The sequence below is a fragment of the Cajanus cajan genome, chromosome 4 (assembly GCF_000230855.2).
Source record: "Cajanus cajan strain Asha chromosome 4, NIPB_CcT2T_4, whole genome shotgun sequence".
Lineage (NCBI taxonomy): Eukaryota > Viridiplantae > Streptophyta > Magnoliopsida > Fabales > Fabaceae > Cajanus > Cajanus cajan.
This window is the reverse complement of record NC_138520.1, coordinates 3,419,167-3,432,168: the sequence shown is the minus strand read 5'-3', so window position 1 is coordinate 3,432,168 and position 13,002 is coordinate 3,419,167. Positions and strand designations below refer to the sequence as shown.

The following is a 13,002-nucleotide window of genomic DNA, read 5'->3' as shown; positions in this document are numbered from 1 at the left end:
TCTCTGGGCTTGTTTCATGACATTTTTATCCGCATCCTTTTATTTTTATTCTTTTTGTGCTTTGAGCTTGGTGGAATGATGTGCTTTGTTAGTTGTTTATTCTCTTGGAACGGTACAATCTTAAATCTTGCCCGCTTGTATAAAGTAGACACGGAACATATATGTATACATGTATAGCTATGTTGAATTCATTCTGGTTTTTAAAGACTAATCGATGGTTCATCCGCTCTGAGCATAGCATCAGTAATGTTGGATAATTTTTTTTAAGAGGGTAAGATTATCTTTAATTACTCTTTATTTTCTGATTTTTTTTTTAATTTCTAGTCAATGTCACATAAAATTAAATTAACAAGGAATTTAAAATTTGAATTAATTTTACATATATGTAAATGACCAATGAATACTCTTGAATATTTTTAATTTATAACAATATATAAATGCCATAGGCTATTTTGGTGTACACAAATTTCAGACTATTTTATTCTTATTACTATCAAACTAATCATATTTAATTTCTAATTTTTTCTTGCCTTTCACTAATCTCTAATTAATCATCCTTTTTTTCTTCTTCTCAATTTTAAATAATACACGTAGTGTCTTTCTCACACTAATTATAGAAAATGTTAAATGATTGTTATATTTTGATGTACTAAAATGAATAAAAAAAATTGATTTTATTATAAATTATGATTATGATAAAAACGATTATTTGTATTGATTAAAGAAATGTTTCAGTTTTCCCTGTAAATATAAGGAGACAGTATTTTTTAGGCGGAAAACACAAGCATCTATGAAACTTGAGAAGATCTTTTGGTTTGCTCTCTCTGGGTGGGATGAAATATTTTTATTAACTGATCCCTTATTTTTCTTTGTCAAGTTTTATTTCAATAATTTTGGTAACATCATTCGGAAAATTAAATTTCAAAAATTAAATTCGGGAACTGTTAAGAAATGAACTATAAGAATGTTTTTTTTTTGGGTCTGTTTTTCCCCCTAAACTTGTTTTTTTACATTCCAACAAATTGAGTTTTTAGAACATAGCTTCAATGTATTTGATTCTCATATTTCTTGACTGTCACGATGTCTCCACGTTATTAGGACCACTACGGAAAAGACATTTCATGTTTTACACTCTATTAAAATTAGAAAATAATTATTTTTATGAGTAATCATTATAATTTTTAAAATAAAACAATAGAAAAGAATGAAAAGTTGCTTGTAAGAAAATGTAATTTTAAGTTGCAGAAAAAAATAAGAAAGAAAATAATTCATGTAAAACTAAAAAGCAAAAATATTGATTATAAGAGGTATTCCCTTTATGTAATATATATGGATTAGGATCAAAACAATTGACAAGATTTGAACAGAATCAATAAAATTTGGTATAAAAAAATCGTTAACGCAAACTAAATTAAAAAATAGTTTTTAATTTAGTTTATTAAAATTTTAATTGAATAAATACTTATATTTGATATTTACATATATATTACAGACTTACAGTCGTTTTATGTTAATTTAAATTTTATAATTTAATTTTTTTATGACTATTATTTTATCATTTAATACATTAAATAATGCAAAAACTCATAATTATGAGTTTATTAGTGATCCACCGACGGAAGTGACACAACGTAATATGCACATTGTATTAATTAAAAATTACAGTTTATTTGATTTTTAAGATAATTATTATAAAAATTAACAAATTTATTATTTACATTATAAATTGTGATAGGATGATAGTTCAAAACTATTTTAAATCATTAGTGTATCATCATTAAATTATATATATATTTTTTTCTGTTTCTTCTTATTTATCAAATTTTTAGTAAAATTTTATTTTTATTTATTTATCATATTTAAATTTCAAAATAGTATTAATTATTATATTATCAATTATACCCTTATATATCATCAACAAACTTTTAATTAATTTACACATGACATTTGATGAGCATTTATTATAAAGTAAAAATGAAAGAAAGTCTAATAAAAACATTAAGATCATTCTATAAAAAATAGAAAAATTTATTATATTTTTTTAATTTATATAAAACAACTATTATAAAAGTACAGATGCAATAATTATTATCGGTTATTCAGAAATCAATCTTTATTAAGTTAATAAAATTTAATTTTATATTGATCATATAAGTTTTTTTAGAATAATGTTACATATATAACAAAAATCATATAATATCACTATTGTGTTTATCTTTTTCTATCATTTTATTTATTATGGAGAAAGATAATATTAATAATTAAGAGATAAACACAAAAGTTTTAATATTATACAAATTATTGTATAACTTTTATTGTGTGTACTATTACTCAATTTTTTAAACATTAAAAACATTGATATAAAATGAACCTAATAGTTGGTTGACTTGCTAAAACTTTGGAATTTGAATGTTGTAGTGTTTTAATGATGTGGCCTCACTGAAATTAAATTGATTGGCCACTCCAGTAAGTAATTTTGTAATTATTTGATCTGAATTCTTACACTCAAATGATATGATATGATGGGTACCTACTTCACTCTGAAGCTCTCTGTACTTTATTTTACATTTTTTAACACAAGAATTGTCAACCAATACGCACGTGCTTTGTTCCCTTCGCTGGCATTTGGCATTTCGTAACCTCAAAGAAACTTTATGACAATAATGAAATGCATCTATCACAGACAGTTGCGCAGACCAAGACATTAATATTTCTTCAATTAGTAGGTCTCGCCCAAGACATTAATGTCCTAACCAACATCTTATGCCACTCATCAATCAATTCAAATAACATATATTCAGATCATAAAATTATGCATTTGGGATATTATGCCAGAGATGAGTTTAAATCATTTTATTTTTAGACTATAATTTTAATTAATTGTATTATTAAATTATATAATATTACATTTATGATTATGTATACATTAAATTTTATATGATTTAAATTTTTGTATATGTTATTTAATTATATATATACACTATATTATATGATAAAATAAAATAAAATAATGCCATAAATTATAAAAATTTTCAAATTATATAAAATTTTATACATTTAATTGAATTAGTAAAAATTTCAATACAACATTTGGATAAGATTGTATTTTACAAAATATTATTCAATAATAGTGTCAACGAATCTTGTTAAAGGAGTGTATGACTACTATAGATAGCACATTTTTTTTTAAATATTTAATGTAGCTACATTTATCTGTAATTTGAATTTAAGATTATTAGTTAAACTAAGAGTATATATATATATATATATATATATATATATATATATATATATATATATATATATAAAATAATAATAATAATAATTCATGTTTTACATCAAATTTCAATAATTCAACCATGAGTTAAAAGTTATTAATACAAGATCAAGTTAACAATTTTTTTTAAAAAATTTGAAAATTATATGATAATTTTTATATGTATTTAAATCAACGTATAAAATATTTTTAAAAATAAAATATCATATAATTTAATTTTTTTAAAAATTATAGACTATGTAAAATTTGATATACATGATCTTGAATATGATATTATTTAATTCAATGGTTAGATCGGTTATATTTATATTATATAAAATGTTATTAAAGATATAAGATTTAGTATAATGTTATATTTTTGTAATGAAAGAAGGAGAAAAGGATGAGAGAAACTTGGGGATTAGAGGGTAAGTTTATTGTTCATAGTTGTTTGATATAGATAAATAAAATAAAAGTGTGTAGATTGTTTTGGTGGATCTCGACTGAAAAATCACACCCTCAAAATTGATGAGATCTATGCAGAAGTAAAAATGAATATATTTTTTTACCCATTTTACCCTCAATAAAAAAACTTGTTACCAAGATACTAAAGTATAATCGGTTATGTTTTAAGTATAATCGATTATATATGTTGTTGTTTGTACATGTTCCATTACAATCGATTATATGATTTTTTCATTGCTTCTCCCTAAAGAAATATCAATTATATAATTGATTATATGTGAAATATAATTGATTACATAACCTTTAAATCAATATAAAAATTAATGAAATTAATAATAATATGAGATGCATAGATGTAATTGTAAAAAAAAATATAATTTAAACTTTTCTTTTATTTGCAAAATATATTATTTTTTAATTTAACTTCTTTTCATTTTTTTTTACCAAACAACTTTTATTTTTATTCTATTAATTTTTTTTCTTCTTTTATTTATTTATTTTTTTTCTTTTTTTCTTATGTACTAAACACATCATAAATATTTAGATTTATACATAGTATCAACGGAATTAGTTCACACACGTTGTACATTTACAATGGATGCATGTATTTCTTTTTCCATCGGTGTCCGAATTAGATGTATATATATTCACGAAAGTTAATTTTGACATGATTTAAATGTTGAACTGCTGATTCGAATTATATTTTGTGTTATTTTACAATATATATTATAAAATATTCCTTTATATATTAGTTTATATGCTTAATTTTATTATTTCATTATATTATGAATATTGATATATTATCTCAACAAAATATAATGATCTAGTCTTATTTCATACATTATTTGGTCTTAATTAATTTCATCAGAATTAAATTTAAATAAATAAATAGTTTACCAAAATTTTGAGTTGATCAGTAGAAATAAAAATAAACATATTTAACTTATTCCACAAATACCCTTAATTTAATTCAAACAAAAATCCCTAGCTAGAGTGATAACAATAATGTAAGTGTTCCAGATGTACTTGAAGCTCAATTTGTACACTAAAATACCTGCATTCAAAGTGTATACCATTATAGATTGAGAAATTTTTTTTTTTTTTATTACACATTATATACATTATTAGTTAATGTGAAATTTCTAACATTTTTTTTTTCAGATTAAACGTGTGAGATCTCATTAGTCATTATATTATTAGGAATTATATTTCTAGAAATAATATAATTAAAAATGTTATTCCCAAAAATATTTACAAAAACATGTTTCGTTGGATTTAAATATTTCCAAAAATATTTTAAAATTTAAAATAATTAAGATAAAATTTAAAATAAAAGTTATCTCTCTAGTTCTTTTATAAAAACTATAACTTGATAAAAAAAATTTGACCAATCATATAACATCACACCCACACTCTTGTGATGTGTTAGTTTTTCTCCTTCCTCCAAAAAAGTATTATTTAGCTTACTAATATGTGGATACTAGAGATGCTCCCGGCTTATTACTTATTCTTGCCCGACTTTACTTTGTTAAACTGAAAACAAGTTCAAATAAAAAAGGAAAATCTTAATTAATACAAATATGACATTATATATATGAAATATAAAACTATGAAAATAAAGCAATATGTATAATAACTGTAACTGCATGGTTGAGCTTTAACGTACGATTTTTGCTTAAGCCTTAAATATAGTAAATCGATAAAAAGATATCATAAATGAATTGTCCGTGCAGTCAGAAGTTAGATGAAGCCAATGAATGAGGTAAAACTAAAAGGAAAAGGACCCAATTGCATTATATAATCGTAAATCTGAATGGTAAATATAAGATTCTAAGTTATTTAAATGCAGCTGATGGAACAGAATAGTATAAACACTACCATGGATCTTTTAATGAAGCTACCTTCTCCACTTTCTTCAATTTGCACTTTGGTGGTTCGTTTGATGTTGTTATTGTTAGTTGTTTGTTGCAAAACGAAGGGTGTGGTGGAGCTTCCACCAAATGTTTCAATTCCAGCAGTGTTGGTGTTCGGAGATTCAATAATGGACACTGGGAACAACAACAACAACACACAAACACTTGCTAAGTGCAATTTTCCTCCTTATGGCAAAAATTTCAGAGGAGGCATCCCAACTGGTCGATTTGGTAATGGAAAGGTTCCATCAGATTTTGTTGGTACGCTAGCTACTACTATTTTTTCATCACTATGCTCATCATACTCATACATTATATGCCATTTGCTTCACATTTCTGTTCAACCGTTTATGCATGCTTCTTTCATATTCAATTCACTTTATCAATCTTGCCCTTAAAGGTTCTATAGTTTAATTTCTCTTACCATTTTAATATAACACTCTTGAAAATAGCATAGTCATCGTAACATTCCAATGTTGAAAATGATATTTTGATATTTCTAAGCAAATATAAATTAATATTCAAACATCTACATATTAATTTCTCCTACGATAAATGAGATAGAGAAACTAAATTAATAGAATTGAAATTTTACTCTAAAATATTAAGGTCCTGTTTGATAACTGTTTCTGACTAAAAATATTCTTTTGTCTTTAATATGAGTATTTGCAATTGAACTAATTATTCCCTCAGCTCCCTCCTATGATAAGTTATATGTGAAAGAAGAAAATAAAACCTAATAAGTATCATTTTAGTTTTTAATGCAACATTAATTAGTATTTTTAGAAAATTGTTATTATTTCCAAATAGTAGCTGAGATAGAAATGAGCGAATCAGAACTGCTAAAGTCTGAACCTCCCATGCCCTGCTGTCTCAACTTGCAACACAGGTTGGGCTTTATTTTATATTTTCATTTGCAAAAATATCACAATCTTATTTCAACGCAATATTTTTTTGAATAATATTCTTATATCTATAACATGTCGAGACTTTCAATTTTTCCATTTTTTTTTCCATTATCAAATTTAATAAGTCTCATTTAAATAAATATTTTGTAATAATTTATACTCTATTGAACTAACTGAATTAAAATTTATTAATATTTTTCTTCTAAATAAAGATAGAAAATTAACTTTTCTTTCTATATTTTTACCGTAAAAAAGAAAAGAAAAAGTATACGAAGAACAATATTTTATTTTTTATGAACATTAGTTTATTTTCAATTTTGTGATAAAGATGTGAAACTGAATTAACCGAATCGATCAAATTAAACGTGTTTTAGACAAATAGTACTTTTTGGTCCAACTTGATGCTGGTTACTAACCATGGAAGTTTGCTCGCTAATCTGAAACTAATTAATTCTCTCTGTATACATTCATTAACAACTAAAGGGTTTAATTGAGGTTTGTATCTCAAATTTTTGTCGGTCTTAGCTCTCTTAACTATTAAAGATATGAGTTTTGTTAAGAGGTAGTACTTTTTAGCACTATATCTTGCAACACAATAAATTATTAAACAAAAACAGTTCATATCTTGATTTCTCAAAAAACTATTTAATATTTTTATTAGTTGATAATAGTGATTTGATAAAAAAAAAAAAATAAACATTATTTTACTCCTATTTGAAGAATTTATAAACAACTTATTTACACTTATCTTTTACTTAGTAAACATATAGTTGGAAAAACTTATAAAAAATATCTTACGATTAATTTATAAGAGTTATTTCTAATTTTTTCTAATATATTCTCATAAAAAATAATTTTTGTGAAATTTATGAAGAGATACTTTTGAATTTCATCAAAAACACTAACAAATTGTTGGTCCAAATTGTATTGGACTCGATTCCCTTAAACAAGTTTTCAAGTTGGAATTTTATATTGCTATGCACATACACATAGGTGAGTTTTTAAAATATTTTATTATTTTTATATACTTATATTTATTTTTAATTACATTTTGATTATTAAATATATTTTTTAATTTATATGTTGCTATACACACACATTTTTAACCCAAAAAATAATTTGATTAGATGAAAAAAAATTATATGTTGCTATAGCTAGTAATTTTTTCATATGTTTTTTTTTGGGTGAGTAGAGGATGAATTTTTAAAATATTTTATTATTTTATATACTTATATTTATTTATTTTATTACATTTTGATTATTAAATATTTTTTTTAAAATTATTGATAGGTGTATGGTAAATTTTATGGAATTAATTTTAAAAATATCAAATTTATTATTGATGATAGGTGTATGGTGAATATGAAACTGATTTTTTCAGTTTATTAGTCTGACATTATATTTTTAAAATTTTTTATGCTTCATTTTAAAAAAAATATTAAAAATAGAACTCTAAAAAGTTATGAAAGATTGAAATACAGAGAAATGTCAGCCAATATAATACCCCGAAAAAAAGCTGAAACGAAATAATAAAATTAAGACAGGACTTGCAGAATTATTAATTTACATCAAAATATATACCAGCTCAGTTAATAGATATTCTTTTAATATTTGTTTTATTGTTCTTTAGATAAATTAGGCTAACTAGGGCATTAAGGAATATATTGTAACATAATTTGTTATTGTATGATCAGCTGAAGAATTGGGCATTAAGGAACTTCTGCCAGCATTTTTGGATCCAAATCTCAAACCTAGTGATCTCGTCACTGGTGTTTGCTTTGCATCCGGTGGTTCAGGCTACGATCCTCTCACATCTAAACTAGCGGTAGGGATACTTAATTTCAGTTATATTCTTCTCTCTCAGCTCTTAATTTTTTGTTTTAGTTTTCTTTTATGTCCTATTCCTACTGTATTTCTTACTTGGTTACTGTTTTAATATCAGGCAGCTATATCATTGTCTGGTCAAATCGACATGTTCAAAGAATACATAAGAAAGCTAAAAGGACTTGTTGGAGAGGACAGAACAAACTTCATCCTAGCCAATAGCATTGTTCTTGTTGTACAAGGTAGCAACGACATTTCCAACACCTACTTTTTGAGTCATGCTAGAGAAGTGCAATATGATATTCCTCATTACACTGACCTAATGGTCAACTCAGCTTCTAATTTCTTAGAGGTACGTTTATACAAGTTATGCACATATATCACTCATTATGCATACAACACTTTTTATGCCCTTTTGATTAATTAATTACCTCACCATAATTAAGTACATACATTAATCATTCTCCATACAATTGAAAGGAAATATATCAACTAGGTGCTCGGAGGGTAGGAGTATTCAGTGCTCCACCAATTGGGTGTGTGCCATTTCAGAGAACAATTCTTGGAGGAATAACTAGAAAATGTGCAGACAAGTACAATGATGCAGCCAAGTTATTCAACAGCAAACTATCCAACGTGATTTCTTCCCTTAACCGGAACTTGCCCAATGCCAGGATGGTTTATCTTGATGTTTACAACCCTCTACTCGATATCATTGTAAATTACCAAAATTATGGTAATCTCACCAACTTTCACTTTTATTACACACTTATATTATTACTATTTGTCAAGCAAATCAATTATCATAATTCATAAAGTTACTAGGTGCCTTCTAAGCCATCATGCACTACAGAGTCGAGAAAAACAAACTGAGAACTAGAAAATGTTTTATTCCACAATATATTTAGACTAATGGTGAGAAAACCAAACTTAACCCGCTGAGGAGTTGACTCCCATTTTTTTGAATTATGTATAATGATAATGAAATTTGAATCAAGAATTTTATGTAAATTATTTAAATCTCACTACAGGCCGATCCTAATGAGTAACACCCATTTGTTTATAAACGAATCCACTAGTTTTTATTTTAGCTTTAGAAACTAAATCTACTACCCTTGTGAGTGCTTTCATGCCAAAATTCTGAAAACAAATATTTATATATAAAAAGAAACTGAAATGATATTTTTGTGATGGCTTTATAATTTCAGGTTTTAAAGTGGGAGACAAAGGATGCTGTGGTACAGGAAAGATAGAGGCCGCAGTGTTCTGCAACCCTTTGGATGCCACGTGTCTGGATGTGGAAGACTACGTTTTTTGGGATAGTTTTCATCCTTCGGAAAATGTTTACAAAATGCTCGTACCTCCTGTTCTTCGAAAATATTTGTACCAGTTCCTCTGAGTTTCTTATTAGCGTTATATATATGCGACATCAGTTTCACACTCTTCTTGCAACAAAAATAATTAATCATTCATTTTAATTTTAATATACTATTAATGTAATAAAAGAACTTTTATAGGAGTAGTACTTATTATTATACAGCCAGTAAAATATAGGTTAATGCATACGAATTAAAATGTTTTATACATTGGTTCATTGTGGAACTTAATATATCAATGTTGGTCAACTTTATCATCATCAATGCCATTCATTGGTTGTGCAATTATTTTTCTTTGTGTCGTGAGATGGGAACTCGTGCTTCTGTCGAATGTCTTCACGGTATGTCCATTTTTATTGCCAAAAGTGGACATCATGTTGATCTGCTCTTTGCCTCAATAAATAATAGGGTTTTCATTCAGATTTGGAATAAACTTTCAATTCGAATTTATTAAATTAAATTGTGATTCAAACCAAATCAATCAATTCTGAAGAGCTGAAGCTGACAATGCTGATATGGGAGGCCAAAACACAGCATGTCTGAATACCACTTTGGCAACATAATGATGTCTTGAGCATGGACGTGAGGGGTGGTTGATTATATGGAAGGTCTAATTGTGGAAGCTAAATAAATGTATTTAGCAAATGCAAATCTGTAATACTAACATGGGCAAAAGTACTGCGGGATTGCTGCAAGCTAGGGGAACTAACCTTCATACAAATTAAATTGTAAACCTTGGTTAATTGGTAATTTATACCGGTTCAAATGTAAATTACCTATTAACCTCCGTTAGGAAGGAAGAGGGAGTTATGTAGGTCTGTTAAATATATTGTATATGGATTTATGGTACCCTTTGTACCTAAGTAATATAATTATCTTTGCTATCCAAAAAAAAATCAATTAATAATTAATTTTAGTTTGCTTTAGTCGATTTTCTTGAAAAAAGATGATAAAAGTTTATGAAAATCATTGTGTCAAAGCAAATTCCGTTCAATAGAATCAAAGAAAAAAATAAAGGAAATACACTATCAAGACTTGACATGAATCAAATCAGAGATGGTTGAGCAGAATTGATCCAAAGAGCAAAAACTCTACTTAGGCAAATTAGAAATGGTAGAGAGGATTTAGCCTAGAGAACAAAGATTTTTGGATGCAAAAAAAGTTAGGTGAGATCAAAAAGGGCTTAATGAAAATAGCTTTCTTCAACTTGAAGAATTTGAATTTCACTCAACCAAATTAGAAATGGTTAAACAAATTGGGTCGCTTAAGTGATACTTTATTTCTGAATTGGCTAATATTAAAGGAGAAATTAGAAGAAATAAAGAGGACTAGAGAGAGAACGAAGAAAAAGAAAAGGATATAACACTTCAAGACCTATGGGGAAGGAAGATCTTGGGTTCATCTTTCTTTTCTTATACTTTCATTGTAAAAGGAGACTATTCTCACCATTATGAGTAGCTAATCCTTGTCTTTGTTAAGATTAAATGTAAATATATCAAACTCTTTTGTAATTCTTTTGATTTATATATATGATTTCTTGTTACTCATCTTATGATTTGAGATTTGGATTTTGATTGCAAAATAATTTATGAATCTAATTTAAATGAAATTACCTAATGATTCTAAATACCTAAAGATAGATTTAGAGAGTTGTTAGTTGATTAAATCTTGAGCTTAATACAAAGATTATAATTTGATAAACTAAGGAATTGATTATTAAGTTATTATCCTTAATTAGGATTTCAAAAGTTAGGGGATTAACTTGAATGATTTTAAGAATTCAATAATACTGAGATATATGAATCATGTGTCGAAAATCCTAATTAGGAGTGTAGAGGAATATGATAGATAAAATTCAATTCCAATAGTTGTTCTTATCATCTTCTTTTAAACTTTATATTTGCATTTTTATACTTATTTGCTTATTAATTTAATGTTCAACCTTCAAAACAACGAACTTATGTGCAATTATAAATTTTTATTTCACAAGTTTTAATTAGGATAATAAAAATTATAAAATATTTGACAATTTCCTTTGAGTACGATAACCAAATATTTTGCAATGAACTTGGTGCATTTGTGAGAATATCAACAATTATGATAAAAATTTGTAATAAATAAATGTTCTTGAAGATAAATTATATTATAATTACAATTTATCATTCATAAATAAATATTCTGAACTTATAAATTATATTTTAGATTTATGATAAATAATTTATATTATAATAAAAATTTATTTTTTAAATTATCGATACTTTTTAAAAATATTAAAAATTAATTTTAAAATAAAGATAAAATAATAAGTTTAAAAATGTTAAAAAAAACATACAAATTCTTTTATAGAAGAAAAACCCCTTAGATTAACTCTTGAAATAAAATTCTTTAGGTTTCTTTGATTAAAAGAATTTTAATTTAATATAGTTATTATAATTTTAATATACAACATGGAAGATTTTTCATAATGAAAAAAATAATATGCGTTAAAGATTTTTTTTTTTCACATTTTCATTCAATCACAAACTATTGTAATATATGAGCATTAAATGCTTTCTATATTTCCTCATAAATTTTACTATAAATTCTCAAAAATAAATATAGAATTGTCTTTAAGTTGTGACCCATGTTATTACTCTAGACATTCTAAGAAGAATTTTGTGGCAATTTTTTTTGTTGTTGCAGAAATTGGTTAGGATTTATGTCTCCCAAATTTAAACTCGAATCTAACATTTAAGAGTTTGTATAAATATTATAACTTTAATAATGAGTAGCCTTATTATTTTTTTTTAGTGAAGTTGAAAAGGCCTGAGGCATATTCCGTTAAGAAGGCAAGTAGGATCTTGTTCACGTGCATCCGGGGGCCACATTTAATTTCATATGAACCCAACTAACTCGTTAGTTGTTAGATATGTCAGTCAATAAGTAGTTGAAGGTTGATAATAATATGAGGATTGCTACACGTTCCCAAAAATGAAACGAATCATCCTCCGAAATTTTAAAAAAATTATATTTTTTAATAAATTTATTATAAAATAATTATTTAATTTAATATTTTATAATTTAAATTATTTTTTTATACATTCGAAATATATTTGAGAGGTTGCATTCACAGAACTAAGAATTTTCCTAATAACAGTGTTCAGCAGCAGGGATGACAAATAAATTCATACCCATGACTCCATGAGTAATACTCAAATCTGTTCTAACTTTGATGAGGAATATCTAGTTTGACTGAGTACGGGTACGGGTACGGATATGGA

The 13,002-nt window shown here is 25.4% G+C and overlaps 1 protein-coding gene across 1 annotated transcript; it reads left to right on the top strand.

The window, feature by feature from the left end:
* Nucleotides 1-5,550: 5,550 nt before the first annotated feature.
* LOC109815666 (GDSL esterase/lipase EXL3) lies at nt 5,551-9,806 on the top strand. The gene is made up of 5 exons (XM_020380446.3): nt 5,551-5,895; nt 8,237-8,367; nt 8,485-8,718; nt 8,847-9,102; nt 9,575-9,806. Exons 1-5 carry the CDS (start codon nt 5,565-5,567, stop codon nt 9,763-9,765), a joined length of 1,143 nt encoding a protein of 380 aa, XP_020236035.2. The 5' UTR covers nt 5,551-5,564; the 3' UTR covers nt 9,766-9,806.
* The last annotated feature ends 3,196 nt before the right edge of the window (nt 9,807-13,002 follow it).

Bases quoted from the DNA above. Each gene is read 5' to 3' on its own strand.
- LOC109815666 (XM_020380446.3), top strand. From the start codon at position 5,565: ATGCAGCTGATGGAACAGAATAGTATAAACACTACCATGGATCTTTTA. The intron at 5,896-8,236 runs GTACGCTAGCTA...TTGTATGATCAG, and splicing joins GGTTCCATCAGATTTTGTTG to CTGAAGAATTGGGCATTAAG. The intron at 8,719-8,846 runs GTACGTTTATAC...TACAATTGAAAG, and splicing joins CAGCTTCTAATTTCTTAGAG to GAAATATATCAACTAGGTGC.